Source organism: Oncorhynchus masou, unplaced genomic scaffold, assembly GCF_036934945.1.
Source record: "Oncorhynchus masou masou isolate Uvic2021 unplaced genomic scaffold, UVic_Omas_1.1 unplaced_scaffold_3455, whole genome shotgun sequence".
Lineage (NCBI taxonomy): Eukaryota > Metazoa > Chordata > Actinopteri > Salmoniformes > Salmonidae > Oncorhynchus > Oncorhynchus masou.
In genome coordinates this window covers 13582-32500 of record NW_027009864.1, presented here as the reverse complement: position 1 = coordinate 32500, position 18919 = coordinate 13582, and the positions used below count along the sequence as shown (strand labels likewise).

The 18919-nt window shown below is 46.0% G+C and overlaps 1 protein-coding gene across 1 annotated transcript in view; it reads left to right on the top strand.

The window, feature by feature from the left end:
- Positions 1–18162, top strand: part of LOC135534470 (ribitol-5-phosphate transferase FKTN-like) — a 19520-nt gene extending 1358 nt beyond the window's left edge. Inside the window, 9 exon segments of the mRNA XM_064961453.1 lie at positions 1693–1893; positions 2284–2473; positions 2476–2508; positions 2511–2559; positions 3236–3368; positions 5208–5337; positions 7354–7487; positions 12867–12991; positions 15247–18162. Coding sequence (XP_064817525.1) covers positions 1693–1893; positions 2284–2473; positions 2476–2508; positions 2511–2559; positions 3236–3368; positions 5208–5337; positions 7354–7487; positions 12867–12991; positions 15247–15460 — 1209 coding nt within the window. The 3' untranslated portion in view covers positions 15461–18162.
- The last annotated feature ends 757 nt before the right edge of the window (positions 18163–18919 follow it).

Here is an 18919-nt window from a genome sequence, read left to right as displayed (position 1 = left end):
ATCACATTCCCAGTGGGTCAGAAGTTTACATACACTCAATTAGTACTTGGTAGCATTGCCTTTAAAATTGTTTAACTTGGGTCAAACATTTCGGGTAGCCTTCAACAAGCTTCCCACAATAAGTTGGGTGAATTTTGGCCCATTCCTCCTGACAGAGCTGCTGTAACTGAGTCAGGTTTGTAGGCCTCCTTGTTCACACATGCTTTTTCAGTTCTGCCCACACATTTTCTATAGGATTGAGGTCAGGGCTTTGTGATGGCCACTCCAATTCCTTGACTTTGTTGTCCTTAAGCCATTTTGCCACAACTGTGGAAGTATGCTTGGGGTCATTGTCCATTTGGAAGACCCATTTGCGACCAAGCTTTAACTTCCTGACTGATGTCTTGAGATGTTGCTTTAATATACCCACATATTTTTCCCTCCTCATGATGCCATCTATTTTGTGAAGTGCACCAGTCCCTCCTGCAGCAAAGCACCCCTACAACATGATGCTGCCACCCCCGGGCTTCACAGTTGGGATGGAGTTCTTCGGCTTGCAAGCCTCCCCCTTTTTCCTCCAAACATAACGATGGTCATTATGGCCAAACAGTTCTATTTATGTTTCATCAGACCAGAGGACATTTCTCCAAAAAGTATGGTCTTTGTCCCCATGTGCAGTTGCAAACCGTAGTCTGTCTTTTTTATGGCGGTTTTGAAGCAGTGGCTTCTTCCTTGCTGAGCTGCCTTTCAGGTTATATCGATATAAGACTTGTTTTATTGTGGATATAGATACTTTTGTACCTGTTTCCTCCAGAATCGTCACAAGGTCCTTTGCTGTTCTGGGATTGATTTGCACCTTTCTCACCAAAGTACGTTCATCTCTAGGAGACAGAACGTGTCTCCTTCCTGAGTGGTATGACGGCTACGTGGTCCCATGGTGTTTATACTTGCATACTATTGTTTGTACAGATGAACATGGTACATTAAGGTGTTTGGAAATTGCTCCCAAGGATGAACCAGACTTGTGGAGGACTACTATTTTTTTCTGAGGTCTTGGCTGATTTCTTTTGATTTTCCCATGATGTCAAGCAAAGAGGTACTGAGTTTGAAGGTAGACCTTGAAATACATCCACAGGTACACCTCCAATTGACTCACATGATGTCAATTAGCCTATCAGAAGCTTCTAAAACCATGACATCATTTTCTGGAATTTTCCAAGCTGTTAAAAGGCACAGTCAACTTAGTGTATGTAAACTTCTGACCCACTGGAATTGTGATACAGTGAATTAGAAGTGAAATAATCTGTCTGTAAACAACTGTTGGAAAAATGACTTGTGTCACGCACAAAGTAGATGTCCTAACCGACTTGACAAAACTATAGTTTGTTAATTAACAAGAAATTTGTGGAGTGGTTGAAAAACAAGTTTTAATGACTCCAACCTAAGTGTATGTAAACTTCCCACTTCAACTGTATTATCAAATTGTATTGGTCACGTACAAAGGGTTAGCAGATGTTATTGTGAGTGTAGCGTGTAACGAAATGCTTGTATACAGAATGACTTTCCGCTAATCTTTGAATATAATTTATGTTGGGTTAAAATAATGAATAGTTTATTTGAGTAAGCTGTTAATTTCCGGTCCTCTGAGCCATAGGTTGAAATGGGTTTGTTGTTGTTGTTGTTGTTGAATCGGAACCCTGTGGACTAATACAGCAGGTGGTGAAGAAGTTCATGGGTCTGGTCCATAAGTACAACATGCCAGTGTTCCTGGTGGACACAGCCTCCCTCGGCCTCCTCTCTCAGGACTCTATGCTGCTGAGAGACAGCCTGGTTAAAGAACCCCACTGTACTTTCCTCTGCACGAACAGAGACGTCCTCACCTTCGCTCTGCTCAACAACCTTTGGAAATACGACGTAAGGAATTAAGTGACACTCGGCTAGAGATAACAAGAGCTAGATGTAGAGCTAGATGTAGAGCTAGATGTAGAGCTAGATGTAGAGCTAGATGTAGATGTACAGATATAGAGCTAGATGTAGAATTGCTTGTCTAATAACGTGCTCATTTGATTTGTTTTCATTACAGAGCTTTGTTTTCATTGTAGTTGATAACGTCATTGTAGTGATGTGTTTGACTTCTCTGACTTGTCCACTGGTTATTTGAGCAGAAGCCTAGGTTTTATTCATTAGTACACACCGTAGCTAGATGTTTTTCAACGGAAAATGAACTATTGGACAAGTTTCTGTCCTTTTTCTTCCATCTGGTGCCTAATGACCACGACCCTGGTATCTGTCTGTTGTGATCAGGCTGGTTTGGTGGCAGCAGCTGAAGAGAAGGGCTTTGAACTGTTGGAGGTGCGAGGGAAAGACCCTCGATTGGTCAGCATGGACGACCTATCAGGAAACGAGATCCCCCTCCACTTCCTGTTCCGTCTCCAAGGTTACGTGGTCCATGTGGTGGTCCTGTACGAGCGCAGCGGGAACTACCTGTGGCATGGCGCCTGCGACTCAAACCAAACATGGACAGGAAGTTCGCCCCTTCAGAAGGCTGGACTATGGCCGCAACGCTGGAGCCTATGACAGGTAGGTAGACACCAGGAGTGTGTATTCACATAGTAGCACACCGTAGTAAAACCTTTTGAAACAGTACTTTTTGCAACGGAAACAATAGTATCTTATTGGATAAGTAAAAGTTAGTCCCGACCCAGTTTTGTCTCGTTTGGTTTCTAGTGAATACATCCCAGCCCTTCTTTCCTCTGTACCTGCTTCTTCTGTAAAACCTCCCATTCCTTAGAACAGAAACCACATCGGAAACGGTCAAACGTCGGACAATACGTTATAACGGCATCAGACTGCGTTCAGACGCTGAGTATTTGTCAGTAACCACAGAAGGCTGGAGATTGTAAGAAAACTTAGCTGGGTTGTGTCTCTCCCGTCAGGCCAGAGCTGGTACTGACCACGTTGGACGGGCTGGATGTCCGGGTCCCCAGGAACTTAGCTGTGTTGTCTCTCCCGTCAGGCCAGAGCTGGTACTGACCACGTTGGACGGGCTGGATGTCCGGGTCCCCAGGAACTTAGCTGTGTTGTCTCTCCCGTCAGGCCAGAGCTGGTACTGACCACGTTGGACGGGCTGGATGTCCGGGTCCCCAGGAACTTAGCTGTGTTGTCTCTCCCGTCAGGCCAGAGCTGGTACTGACCACGTTGGACGGGCTGGATGTCCGGGTCCCCAGGAACTTAGCTGTGTTGTCTCTCCCGTCAGGCCAGAGCTGGTACTGACCACGTTGGACGGGCTGGATGTCCGGGTCCCCAGGAACATCTCTGGATTCCTGACTGAATATTCCCAGGCTCGTTTTCTGGAGTGTAGATACAGGGATGCACGCTCCTTCTTCCAGGTCTGTGGTTTCATGCCTCACTATTTTACAACATTTTGTCACGTTACAGCCTTATTATAAAATTGATTAAATTGTTTTTTCCCCCCTCATCAATCTATGCACAATACCCCATAATGACATCACAATACCCCATGATGACATCACAATACCCCATAATGACATCACAATACCCCATAATGACATCACAATGCCCCGTAATGACATCACAATGCCCCATAATGACATCGCGATACCCCATAATGACATCGCGATACCCCATAATGACATCGCGATACCCCATAATGACAAAGCAAAAACTGTTGTTTTTTTTTAAAATGTGTGCTAATTTCTATAACATTTACATAACTATTCAGACTCTTTACTCAGTACTTTGTTGAAGCACCTTTGGCAGCGATTACAGCTTTGAGTCTTCTTGGGTATGACGCTACAAGCTTGGCACACCTGTATTTGGGGAGTTTCTCCCATTCTTCTCTGAAGATCCTCTCAAGCTCTGTCAGATTGGATGGGGAGCATCACTGCACAGCTATTTTCAGGTCTCCAGAGATGTTCGATCAGGTTCAAATCCGGGCTCTGGCTGGGCCACTCTAGGACATTCAGAGACTTGTTCCAAAGCCACTCCTGCGTTATCTTGTCTGTGTGCTTAGGGTCCTTGTCCTGTTGGAAGGTGAACCTTCGCTCCAGTCTGAGGTCCTGAGTTCTCTGGAGCAGGTTTTCATCAAGGATCTCTCTGTACTTTGCTCCATTCATCTTTGCCTCGATCCTGACTAATCTCCCATTCCCTGCTACTGAAAAACATCCCCACAGCATGATGCTGCTACCACCATTCTTCACCGTAGGGATGGTGCCAGGTTTCCTCCAGACGTGACACTTGGCATTCAGGCCAAAGAGTTCAATCTTGGTTTCATTAGACCAGAGAATCTTGTTTCTCATGGTCTGAGTCCTTTAGGTTCCTTTTGGCAAATTCCAAGCGGGCTGTCATGTGCCTTTTACTGAGGAGTGGCTTCTGTCTGGTCACTCTACCATTAAGGCCTGATTAGTGGGGTGCTGCAGAGATGGTTGTCCTTCTGGAAGGCTCTCATCTCCACAGAGGAACTCTGGAGCTCTGTCAGAGTGACCATCGGGTTTCTGGTCACCTCCCTGACCAAGACCCTTCTCCCCCGACGGCTCAGTTTGGCCGGACGGACAGCTCTAGGAAGAGTCTTGGCGGTTACCAACTTCAGTTCTTGGGGACCTTCAATGCTGCAAACATTTTTTGGTACCCTTCCCCAGATCGGTACCTCGACTCAATCCTTTCTCGGAGCTCTACGGACAATTCCTTCGACCTCATGGCCTGGTTTTTGCTCTGACATGCTCTGTCAACTGTGGGACCTTATATAGTCAGGTGTGTGCTTTTCCAAATCATGTCCAATCAATTTAATTTACCACAGGTGGACTCCAATCAAGTTGTAGAAACATCTCAAGGATGATCAATGGAAACAGGATACACCTCAATTTCGAGTCTCATAGCAAAGGGTCCTTAGGTAAATATGTAATTTCTGTTTTTTACTTTTAATACATTAGCAAACATTTCTAAAAACCCGTTTTTGCTTTGTCATTATGGGGTATTGTGTGTGTAATATTGATTCCATTTTGGAATAAGGCCGTAACGTAATAAAATGTGGAGAAAGTCAAGGGGTCTGAATACTTTCTGAAGGCCCTGTACATTACATTATATTCGTCCACGAGCTGCGGAGTGTTGTTCCCTGCCGTTGAATCAGCTGTATCTCAAGTCAGACATTAAGATTCCAGCCTTTGGTTTAGTCCACGACATCTAACCAGTGTTGTTCCCTGTTGGATCAGCTGTACCCTGATGACACGTCTCCTGAGGCAATGAACTTCAGGATGAAGGCGAAGGCTCTGCTCCACCTAGCTGCCAGGATCCTCACTGAGCTCCGAGTCCCCTTCTGGCTAAGTAGTGGTACCTGCCTGGGTAAGACTCTACATAACCCTGACTCTACATAACAACAACCCTACATAACCCTACATAACCCTAACTCTACATAACAACAACCCTACATAACCCTAACCCTACATAACAACAACCCTACATAACTCTAACCCTACATAACAACAACCCTACATAACCCTAACCCTACATAACCCTAACCCTACATAACCCTAACCCTACATAACAACAACCCTACATAACAACAACCCTACATAACAACAACCCTACATAACAACAACCCTACATAACAACAACAACAACAACCCTACATAACAACAACAACAACAACCCTACATAACAACAACAACAACAACCCTACATAACAACAACAACAACAACCCTACATAACAACAACAACAACAACCCTACATAACAACAACAACCCTACATAACAACAACAACAACAACCCTACATAACAACAACAACAACAACCCTACATAACAACAACAACAACAACCCTACATAACAACAACAACAACAACCCTACATAACAACAACAACAACAACCCTACATAACAACAACAACAACAACCCTACATAACTCTAACCCTACATAACAACAACCCTACATAACCCCACCTCTACATAACAACAACAACAACCCTACATAACCCTAACTCTACATAACAACAACAACCCTACATAACCCTAACCCTACATAACCCTAACCCTACATAACCCTAACTCTACATAACCCTAACTCTACATAACCCTAACTCTACATAACCCTAACTCTACATAACCCTAACTCTACATAACCCTAACTCTACATAACCCTAACTCTACATAACAACAACCCTACATAACCCTAACTCTATATAACCCTAACCCTACATAACAACAACTCTACATAACATTTACATTACATTTAAGTCATTTAGCAGACGCTCTTATCCAGAGCGACTTACAAATTGGTGAATTCCGAGTCCCCTTCTGGCTAAGTAGTGGTACCTGCCTGGGTAAGACTCTACATAACCCTGACTCTACATAACAACAACCCTACATAACAACAACAACCCTACATAACCCTAACTCTACATAACAACCCTACATAACCCTGACTCTACATAACCCTGACTCTACATAACCCTGACTCTACATAACCCTGACTCTACATAACCCTGACTCTACATAACCCTGACTCTACATAACCCTGACTCTACATAACCCTGACTCTACATAACCCTGACTCTACATAACCCTGACTCTACATAACCCTAACCCTACATAACTCTAACCCTACATAACAACAACCCTACATAACAACAACCCTACATAACCCTAACTCTACATAACAACCCTACATCACCCTAACTCTACATCACCCTAACTCTACATCACCCTAACTCTACATCACCCTAACTCTACATCACCCTAACTCTACATCACCCTAACTCTACATCACCCTAACTCTACATAACCCTAACCCTACATAACAACAACCCTACATAACCCTAACTCTACATAACCCTACATAACCCTAACTCTACATAACCCTACATAACCCTAACTCTACATAACCCTACATAACCCTAACTCTACATAACCCTAACTCTACATAACCCTAACTCTACATAACAACAACCCTACATAACCCTAACTCTACATAACCCTAACCCTACATAACCCTAACTCTACATAACAACAACCCTACACAACCCTAACCCTACATAACAACACTGTCAGTATCACTCCCTATAGTATCACTCCCTACAGGTTAACATGGCCTTCGTCTCTACTCCCTATAGTGTCACTCCCTAGAGTATCACTCCCTATAGTGTCACTCCCTATAGTGTCACTCCCTATAGTGTCACTCCCTATAGTATCACTCCCTATAGTATCACTCCCTATAGTATCACTCCCTATAGTATCACTCCCTACAGGTTAACATGGCCTTCGTCTCTACTCCCTATAGTATCACTCCCTATAGTATCACTCCCTATAGTATCACTCCCTACAGGTTAACATGGCCTTCGTCTCTACTCATCTCTCCACAGGTTGGTTTCGGCAGTGTGGCATCATTCCCTACAGTAAAGATGTGGATCTGGGCATCTGGATTAAAGACTACAGACATGATATCTCTCATGCTTTTCAAAAGGCTGGTCTTCCGTTGAAACACAAGTTTGGAAAGGTACAGTATGTTTCAGATCATAAAGTATACTATTAGAAACATCATGTTGATTCATTATGTATGTTTCAAATGGCACCCTATTCTACAGTGCACTACTTTTGACCTGAGTCCTGGTCACAAGTAGTGAACTAAATAGTGAGTAGGGTGCCATTTCAGGCATATTCCCAGTCAATGTGTTGTCTGTCTCTGTGTAGGATAGCCTGGTACCGTTCTTCCAGGGTTAATGTTGTTATGTGTCTCTGTGTAGGTGGAGGATAGCCTGGTACCGTCCTTCCAGGGTTAATGTTGTTATGTGTCTCTGTAGAGGATAGCCTGGTACCGTTCTTCCAGGGTTAATGTTGTTATGTGTCTCTGTGTAGGTGGAGGATAGCCTGGTACCGTCCTTCCAGGGTTAATGTTGTTATGTGTCTCTGTAGAGGATAGCCTGGTACCGTCCTTCCAGGGTTAATGTTGTTATGTGTCTCTGTAGAGGATAGCCTGATACCGTCCTTCCAGGGTTAATGTTGTTATGTGTCTCTGTAGAGGATAGCCTGGTACCGTCCTTCCAGGGTTAATGTTGTTATGTGTCTCTGTAGAGGATAGCCTGGTACCCTCCTTCCAGGGTTAATGTTGTTATGTGTCTCTGTAGAGGATAGCCTGGTACCGTCCTTCCAGGGTTAATGTTGTTATGTGTCTCTGTGGAGGATAGCCTGGTACCGTCCTTCCAGGGTTAATGTTGTTATGTGTCTCTGTGGAGGGATAGCCTGGTACCGTCCTTCCAGGGTTAATGTTGTTATGTGTCTCTGTGGAGGATAGCCTGGTACCGTCCTTCCAGGGTTAATGTTGTTATGTGTCTCTGTAGAGGATAGCCTGGTACCGTCCTTCCAGGGTTAATGTTGTTATGTGTCTCTGTGGAGGATAGCCTGGTACCGTCCTTCCAGGGTTAATGTTGTTATGTGTCTCTGTGGAGGATAGCCTGGTACCGTCCTTCCAGGGTTAATGTTGTTATGTGTCTCTGTGGAGGATAGCCTGGTACCGTCCTTCCAGGGTTAATGTTGTTATGTGTCTCTGTGGAGGATAGCCTGGTACCGTCCTTCCAGGGTTAATGTTGTTATGTGTCTCTGTAGAGGATAGCCTGGTACCGTCCTTCCAGGGTTAATGTTGTTATGTGTCTCTGTAGAGGATAGCCTGGTACCGTCCTTCCAGGGTTAATGTTGTTATGTGTCTCTGTGGAGGATAGCCTGGTACCGTCCTTCCAGGGTTAATGTTGTTATGTGTCTCTGTGGAGGATAGCCTGGTACCGTCCTTCCAGGGTTAATGTTGTTATGTGTCTCTCTGTAGAGGATAGCCTGGTACCGTCCTTCCAGGGTTAATGTTGTTATGTGTCTCTGTAGAGGATAGCCTGGTACCGTCCTTCCAGGGTTAATGTTGTTATGTGTCTCTGTGGAGGATAGCCTGGTACCGTCCTTCCAGGGTTAATGTTGTTATGTGTCTCTGTGGAGGATAGCCTGGTACCGTCCTTCCAGGGTTAATGTTGTTATGTGTCTCTGTGGAGGATAGCCTGGTACCGTCCTTCCAGGGTTAATGTTGTTATGTGTCTCTGTGGAGGATAGCCTGGTACCGTCCTTCCAGGGTTAATGTTGTTATGTGTCTCTGTAGAGGATAGCCTGGTACCGTCCTTCCAGGGTTAATGTTGTTATGTGTCTCTGTAGAGGATAGCCTGGTACCCTCCTTCCAGGGTTAATGTTGTTATGTGTCTCTGTAGAGGATAGCCTGGTACCGTCCTTCCAGGGTTAATGTTGTTATGTGTCTCTGTGGAGGATAGCCTGGTACCGTCCTTCCAGGGTTAATGTTGTTATGTGTCTCTGTGGAGGATAGCCTGGTACCGTCCTTCCAGGGTTAATGTTGTTATGTGTCTCTGTGTAGGTGGAGGATAGCCTGGTACCGTCCTTCCAGGGTTAATGTTGTTATGTGTCTCTGTAGAGGATAGCCTGGTACCGTCCTTCCAGGGTTAATGTTGTTATGTGTCTCTGTGGAGGATAGCCTGGTGCCGTCCTTCCAGGGTTAATGTTGTTATGTGTCTCTGTGTAGGTGGAGGATAGCCTGGTACCGTCCTTCCAGGGTTAATGTTGTTATGTGTCTCTGTGGAGGATAGCCTGGTACCCTCCTTCCAGTGTTAATGTTGTTATGTGTCTCTGTAGAGGATAGCCTGGTACCGTCCTTCCAGGGTTAATGTTGTTATGTGTCTCTGTGTAGGTGGAGGATAGCCTGGTACCGTCCTTCCAGGGTTAATGTTGTTATGTCTCTGTAGAGGATAGCCTGGTACCGTCCTTCCAGGGTTAATGTTGTTATGTGTCTCTGTGGAGGATAGCCTGGTACCGTCCTTCCAGGGTTAATGTTGTTATGTGTCTCTGTGGAGGATAGCCTGGTACCGTCCTTCCAGGGTTAATGTTGTTATGTGTCTCTGTAGAGGATAGCCTGGTACCCTCCTTCCAGGGTTAATGTTGTTATGTGTCTCTGTAGAGGATAGCCTGGTACCGTCCTTCCAGGGTTAATGTTGTTATGTGTCTCTGTGGAGGATAGCCTGGTACCGTCCTTCCAGGGTTAATGTTGTTATGTGTCTCTGTGGAGGATAGCCTGGTACCGTCCTTCCAGGGTTAATGTTGTTATGTGTCTCTGTAGAGGATAGCCTGGTACCCTCCTTCCAGGGTTAATGTTGTTATGTGTCTCTGTAGAGGATAGCCTGGTACCGTCCTTCCAGGGTTAATGTTGTTATGTGTCTCTGTGGAGGATAGCCTGGTACCGTCCTTCCAGGGTTAATGTTGTTATGTGTCTCTGTGGAGGATAGCCTGGTACCGTCCTTCCAGGGTTAATGTTGTTATGTGTCTCTGTGGAGGATAGCCTGGTACCGTCCTTCCAGGGTTAATGTTGTTATGTGTCTCTGTAGAGGATAGCCTGGTACCGTCCTTCCAGGGTTAATGTTGTTATGTGTCTCTGTAGAGGATAGCCTGGTACCGTCCTTCCAGGGTTAATGTTGTTATGTGTCTCTGTGGAGGATAGCCTGGTACCGTCCTTCCAGGGTTAATGTTGTTATGTGTCTCTGTAGAGGATAGCCTGGTACCCTCCTTCCAGGGTTAATGTTGTTATGTGTCTCTGTAGAGGATAGCCTGGTACCCTCCTTCCAGGGTTAATGTTGTTATGTGTCTCTGTAGAGGATAGCCTGGTACCGTCCTTCCAGGGTTAATGTTGTTATGTGTCTCTGTAGAGGATAGCCTGGTACCCTCCTTCCAGGGTTAATGTTGTTATGTGTCTCTGTGGAGGATAGCCTGGTACCGTCCTTCCAGGGTTAATGTTATGTGTCTCTGTAGAGGATAGCCTGGTACCGTCCTTCCAGGGTTAATGTTGTTATGTGTCTCTGTGTAGGATAGCCTGGTACCCTCCTTCCAGGGTTAATGTTGTTATGTGTCTCTGTAGAGGATAGCCTGGTACCCTCCTTCCAGGGTTAATGTTGTTATGTGTCTCTCTGGGGGATAGCCTGGTACCGTCCTTCCAGGGTTAATGTTGTTATGTGTCTCTGTGTAGGTGGAGGATAGCCTGGTACCGTCCTTCCAGGGTTAATGTTGTTATGTGTCTCTGTAGAGGATAGCCTGGTACCGTCCTTCCAGGGTTAATGTTGTTATGTGTCTCTGTAGAGGATAGCCTGGTACCGTCCTTCCAGGGTTAATGTTGTTATGTGTCTCTGTGGAGGATAGCCTGGTACCCTCCTTCCAGGGTTAATGTTGTTATGTGTCTCTGTAGAGGTGGAGGATAGCCTGGTACCGTCCTTCCAGGGTTAATGTTGTTATGTGTCTCTGTGGAGGATAGCCTGGTACCGTCCTTCCAGGGTTAATGTTGTTATGTGTCTCTGTGGAGGATAGCCTGGTACCCTCCTTCCAGGGTTAATGTTGTTATGTGTCTCTGTGTAGGTGGAGGATAGCCTGGTACCCTCCTTCCAGGGTTAATGTTGTTATGTGTCTCTGTAGAGGATAGCCTGGTACCGTCCTTCCAGGGTTAATGTTGTTATGTGTCTCTGTAGAGGATAGCCTGGTACCGTCCTTCCAGGGTTAATGTTGTTATGTGTCTCTGTGTAGGTGGAGGATAGCCTGGTACCGTCCTTCCAGGGTTAATGTTGTTATGTGTCTCTGTGGAGGATAGCCTGGTACCCTCCTTCCAGGGTTAATGTTGTTATGTGTCTCTGTGTAGGTGTAGGATAGCCTGGTACCGTCCTTCCAGGGTTAATGTTGTTAAGTGTCTCTGTGTAGGTGGAGGATAGCCTGGTACCGTCCTTCCAGGGTTAATGTTGTTATGTGTCTCTGTAGAGGATAGCCTGGTACCGTCCTTCCAAGGTTAATGTTGTTATGTGTCTCTGTGTAGGTGGAGGATAGCCTGGTACCGTCCTTCCAGGGTTAATGTTGTTATGTGTCTCTGTGGAGGATAGCCTGGTACCGTCCTTCCAGGGTTAATGTTGTTATGTGTCTCTGTAGAGGATAGCCTGGTACCGTCCTTCCAGGGTTAATGTTGTTATGTGTCTCTGTGGAGGATAGCCTGGTACCGTCCTTCCAGGGTTAATGTTGTTGTGTGTCTCTGTGTAGGTGGAGGATAGCCTGGTACCGTCCTTCCAGGGTTAATGTTGTTATGTGTCTCTGTGGAGGATAGCCTGGTACCCTCCTTCCAGGGTTAATGTTGTTATGTGTCTCTGTAGAGGATAGCCTGGTACCGTCCTTCCAGGGTTAATGTTGTTATGTGTCTCTGTGTAGGTGGAGGATAGCCTGGTACCGTCCTTCCAGGGTTAATGTTGTTATGTGTCTCTGTGTAGGTGGAGGATAGCCTGGTACCGTCCTTCCAGGGTTAATGTTGTTATGTGTCTCTGTAGAGGATAGCCTGGTACCGTCCTTCCAGGGTTAATGTTGTTATGTGTCTCTGTGTAGGTGGAGGATAGCCTGGTACCGTCCTTCCAGGGTTAATGTTGTTATGTGTCTCTGTGGAGGATAGCCTGGTACCGTCCTTCCAGGGTTAATGTTGTTATGTGTCTCTGTAGAGGATAGCCTGGTACCGTCCTTCCAGGGTTAATGTTGTTATGTGTCTCTGTGGAGGATAGCCTGGTACCGTCCTTCCAGGGTTAATGTTGTTGTGTGTCTCTGTAGAGGATAGCCTGGTACCGTCCTTCCAGGGTTAATGTTGTTATGTGTCTCTGTAGAGGATAGCCTGGTACCGTCCTTCCAGGGTTAATGTTGTTATGTGTCTCTGTGTAGGTGGAGGATAGCCTGGTACCGTCCTTCCAGGGTTAATGTTGTTATGTGTCTCTGTAGAGGATAGCCTGGTACCGTCCTTCCAGGGTTAATGGTATGTGTCTCTGTGTAGGTGGAGGATAGCCTGGAACTGTCCTTCCAGGGCCTGGATGTTAAACTGGACATTTTCTTCTTCTATGAGGAAACTGATGTTGTGTGGAACGGAGGAACCCAAGCTAAGAGTGGGAAGAAATTCAAGTAAGTCTCTGTTTTCCTCTACTGTATGTTATAGAGCTGAGTCACTGTTGCTTAGTGATAGACAATAACAAACGACTGCTAAGAAGTCTTCAGTTTATTGAACGTCGGGCTTTAAAAAATAATAGATATATACCGTGGGGCAAAAAAGTATTTCGTCAGCCACCAATTGTGCAAGTTCTCCCACTTAAAAAGATGAGAGAGGCCTGTAATTTTCATCATAGGTACACTTCAACTATGACAGACAAAATGAGAAAAATCCTGCAGTGCCAGTCGTGTCCCCCTGCTTAAGCCTGTACATGTCCAGGCCCGTCTGAAGTTTGGGGCTGCTTTGGGGCTGTTTTTCTGCAAAGGGACCAGGACGACTGATCCGTGTAAAGGAAATAATGAATGGGCCCATGTATCGTGAGATTTTGAGTGAAATCCTCCTTCCATCAGCAAGGGCATTGATGATGAAACGTGGCTGGGTCTTTCAGCATGACAATGATCCCAAACACCACCCGGGCAACGAAGGAGTGGCTTCGTAAGAAGCATTTCAAGGTCCTGGAGTGGCCTAGCTAGTCTCCAGATCTCAACCCCATAGAAAATCTTTGGAGGGAGTTGAAAGTCCGTGTTGCCCAGCAACAGCCCCAAAACATCACTGCTCTAGAGGAGATGGAGGAATGGGCCAAAATACCAGCAACAGTGTGTGAAAACCTTGTGAAGACTTACAGAAAACGTTTGACCTCTGTCATTGCCAACAAAGGGTATATAACAAAGTATTGAGATAAACAAATACTTATTTTCCACCATAATTTGCAAATAAATTCATTAAAAATCCTACAATGTGATTTTCTGGAATTTTTTTTTCTCATTTTGTCTGTCATAGTTGAAGTGTACCTATGATGAAAATCACAGGCCTCTCTCATCTTTTTAAGTGGGAGAACTTGCACAATTGGTGGCTGACGAAATACTTTTTTACCCCACTGTATATGCTTGTCCAACATCTCATTCCAAAATCATGGCCATTTAACATGGAGTTGGTCCCCCCTTTACTGCTATAATAGCCTCTTGTCTTCTAGGAAGGCTTTCCACTAGATGTTGGAACAATGCTGCGTGGACTTGCATTAGTGAGGTCAGGCACTATCTTGGGCGATTAGTCCTGGCTCGCCGTCAGCGTTTCAATTCATCCTAAAGGTGTTCGATGCGGTTGAGGTCAGGGCTCTGTGCAAGCCAGTCAAGTTCTTCCACACCGATCTCGACAAACCATTTCTTTATGGACCTTTTCTGTATGCTGTAACAGGAAAGAATCTAGAATGTCATTGTATGCAGTAGTGTTAAGATTTCCCTTCACAGGAACTAAGGGGCCTGAACCATGAAAAACAGCCCCAGACCATTATTCCTCCTCCACCAAACTAGTTGGCACTATTCATTCGGGCAGGTAGCGTTCTCCTGGCATCCGCCAAACCCAAATTTGTCCGTCGGACTGTCAGATGGTGAAGCTTGAATCATCACTCCAGAGAAGGAGTTTCCACTGCTCCAGAGTCCAATGCAGCAAGCTTTACACCACTCCAGATGAACAGTTCTTGTGCTGACGTTGCTTCGAGGCAGTTCGGAACTCGAGAGTGTTGCAAGAAGTAGAAGAAGTATCCCATTTAGCAGACGCTTTTGTCCAAAGCGACTTACAAGTCGGCTGGGGCCACTACTTTTACATATGGGTGGCCCCAGCGGGAATCGAACCCACGACGCTTGGTGTTGCAAGCGCCATGCTCTACCGACTGAGCCACACAGGACTGAGGGCAGAAGATTTTTACCCACTTCAGCGGTCTCGTTCTGTGAGCTTGTGTGGCCTACTACTTCGCGGCACAGCCGTTGTTGCTCCTAGACGTTTCCACTTCACAATAACAGCACTGACAGTTGACCGGGGCAGCTAAAGCAGGGCAGAAATCTGACCAACTGACTTGTTGGAAAGGTGGCATCCTAAGCCACTTTGAAAAGACTGTGTCTAAGACTGTGTCACTGAGTTCTTCGGTACGGCCAATGTTTGTCTATGGAGATTGCATGGCTGTGTGCTTGATTTTATACACCAGTCAGCAACGGTTGTGGTCGAAAATAGCCGAGTCCACTAATTTGAAGGGGTTTCCTCATACATGTGTGTATTATTTATTTATTTATTTATTTATTTATTTATTTATATATATATAATTAGTGTATATTTTAAATATGTTTTTGATACCATTCCAGACTTACTAACGAGAGACTCCTACCCATTCTGCTAGGTATGTGTTCCCCAAGTTGACTCTCTGCTGGACTGAGCTGATGGACCTGAAGGTGCGTGTCCCCTGTGAGACGCTAGACTATGTATCAGCGAACTATGGGCCGACCTGGAACACGCCTGTAAAGACCTGGGACTGGAAGAGCTCTCCGCCCAACGTGCAGGACAACGGGGTGTGGCCTGTCAGGGAGTGGGATGAGGTCATCCAGGTGTACTGACATACTGCTACACTACATATGGGGTGTGGCCTGTCAGGGAGTGGGATGAGGTCATCCAGGTGTACTGACATACTGCTACACTACATATGGGACTACATTGGAGTACACTGAAACCACACGGAAGAAAATGGACTGAAACGGGGAGGGTCTATCGATCTGGACCGTCGATCCTGTTTTTGTACATTTTGCTACGGCGTGCACTATACGACCCTGAGTGCACCTTTCCGAAGTACACTACACCTGAAAACCCCACACCAAAGTAGCAACTTTAAAGACTACTACTAAGGGTGTGAGTCTGAGCTGGTGGCTTACCATTGGCTTACCATTGGCTGGTGGCTTACCATTGGCTGGTGGCTTACCATTGGCTGGTGGCTTACCATTGGCTGGTGGCTTACCATTGGCTTACCATTGGCTGGTGGCTTACCATTGGCTAGTTGGTTGTGAACTGCAGACCACCAATACTGGACTCTCTTCCTCCTTTGGACTGAAGCAAATGTCTATTGATCTGTAATGTGTGTTCCTTGTTTGAAATACTGTATTACGTTGACAAAAAGATGTCATAGACATTTTAATAGCTACTGACATTACTTACTACTGACATGTTGGGTAGGGCCATATTACGGCCTTGGCTGCTTGATGTGGGGTTATTACGGCCTTGGCTGCTTGATATGGGGTTATTACGGCCTTGGCTACTTGATATGGGGTTATTACGGCCTTGGCTGCTTGATATGGGGTTATTACGGCCTTGGCTGCTTGATATGGGGTTATTACGGCCTTGGCTGCTTGATATGGGGTTATTACGGCCTTGGCTGCTTGATGTGGGGTTATTACGGCCTTGGCTGCTTGATATGGGGTTATTACGGCCTTGGCTACTTGATATGGGGTTATTACGGCCTTGGCTGCTTGATATGGGGTTATTACGGCCTTGGCTGCTTGATATGGGGTTATTACGGCCTTGGCTGCTTGATATGGGGTTATTACGGCCTTGGCTGCTTGATATGGGGTTATTACGGCCTTGGCTGCTTGATATGGGGTTATTACGGCCTTGGCTGCTTGATATGGGGTTATTACGGCCTTGGCTGCTTGATATGGGGTTATTACGGCCTTGGCTGCTTGATATGGGGTTATTACGGCCTTGGCTGCTTGATATGGGGTTATTACGGCCTTGGCTGCTTGATATGGGTTTATATGGGGTGCTAGGTGGTGGTGACATTATGTTCATATTTTATATATTTTATGCCTCTTGTGTTTCAGGAATCATTGATTTGCCAACAAATCGTATCTTATTTTCCTTTGTATTGAGTTTTGTCATCGTTGTTGAAGGGAACTATGATCACGCTAGCCTGAGTTCTAGCCTGAGTGCCAGTCTGTCTGTGCTGTCATGCCAACTCCTTGTCACTCATTTAGCTTGACAATGACAGCATTGGAGTTATCAAGAGAACAAACTGATCTGGGACCAGGCTATGCTCACCAGCTGACGACTCCAATTTTTTTAAATGATTAAAAGCTTTGATATGATGAGACCGGTCAGAAATATGCAGCGTCCCATAAAACAACCCAGACCAGAACCGTAGGCCTGATCACCGACAACGATGAGACAGCCTGTAGGGAGGAAGTCAGAGACCTGGCCGTGTGGTGCCAGGACAACAACCTCTCCCTCAACGACGAGACAGCCTATAGGGAGGAGGTGAGAGACCTGGTCGGGAGGTGCCAGGTCAACAACCTCTCCCTCAACGACGAGACAGCCTATAGGGAGGAGGTCAGAGACCTGGCCGGGAGGTGCCAGGACAACAACCTCTCCCTCAACGTGATCAAGACAAAGGAGATGATTGTGGACCACAGGAAAAAGAGGACCGACCACGCCCCCATTCTCATCGCCGGGGCTGCAGTGGAGCAGGTCGAGAGCTTCAAGTTCCTTGGTGTCCACATCAACAACAAACTAACATGGTCCAAACATACCAAGACAGTCGTGAAGAGGACACCACAAAACGTATTCCCCCTCAGGAGACAAAAGATTTGGCATGGGTCCTCAGATCCTCAAATGGTTTTACAGCTGCACCATCGAGAGCATCCTGACTAGTTGCATCACTACCTGATATGGCAACTGCTCGGCCTCCGACCACAAGGCACTACAGAGGGTAGTGGGTACGGCTCAGTACATCACCGCTTCCTGCCATCCAGGACCTATAAAGACTCCAGCCACCCTAGTCAAGACTGTTCTCTCTGCTACTGCATGGCAAGCAGAGCCATAAGTCTCCAGCTAATCAAATGGCTCCCCAGACTATTTGTATTGCTGCCCCCCCTTTTACACCTGCTACTCTCTGTTGTTATCATCTGTGCATTGTCACTTTAATAACTCTATGTACATATTACCTCAACTAACCGGTGCCCCCGCACATTGACTCTGTACCATAACACCCTGTATATAGCCTCCACATTGACTCTGTACCGTAACACCCTGTATATAGCCTCCACATTGACTCTGTACCGTAACACCCTGTATACTAGCCTCCACATTGACTCTGTGCCGGTACACCCTGTATATAACCTCCACATTGACTCGGTACCATAACACCCTGTATATAGCCTCCACATTGACTCTGTACCGTAACACCCTGTATATAGCCTCCACATTGACTCTGTACCGTAACACCATGTATATAGCCTCCACATTGACTCTGTACCGTAACACCCTGTATATAGCCTCCCATTGACTCTGTACCGGTACACCCCTGTATATAGCCTTCACATTGACTCTGTACCATAACACCCTGTATATAGCCTCCACATTGACTCTGTACCGTAACACCTAGTATATAGCCTCCACATTGATTCTGTACCGTAACACCCTGTATATAGCCTCCACATTGACTCTGTACCGGTACCCCTGTATATAGCCTCCCACATTGACTCTGTGCCGGTACCCCCTATATATAGCCTCCACATTGACTCTGTACCAGTACCCCCTGTATATAGCCTCCACATTGACTCTGTACCGTAACACCCTGTATATAACCTCACATTGACTCTGTACCGTAACACCCTGTATATAGCCTCCACATTGACTCTGTACCCGGTACACCCTGTATATAGCCTCCACATTGACTCTGTACCGTAACACCCTGTATATAGCCTCCACATTGACTCTGTACCGTAACACCATGTATATAGCCTCCACATTGACTCTGTACCGTAACACCCTGTATATAGCCTCCACATTGACTCTGTACCGGTACACCCTGTATATAGCCTCCACATTGACTCTGTACCATAACACCCTGTATATAGCCTCCACATTGACTCTGTACCGTAACACCCTGTATATAGCCTCCACATTGATTCTGTACCGTAACACCCTGTATATAGCCTCCACATTGACTCTGTACCGGTACCCCCTGTATATAGCCTCCACATTGACTCTGTACCGGTACCCCCTATATATAGCCTCCACATTGACTC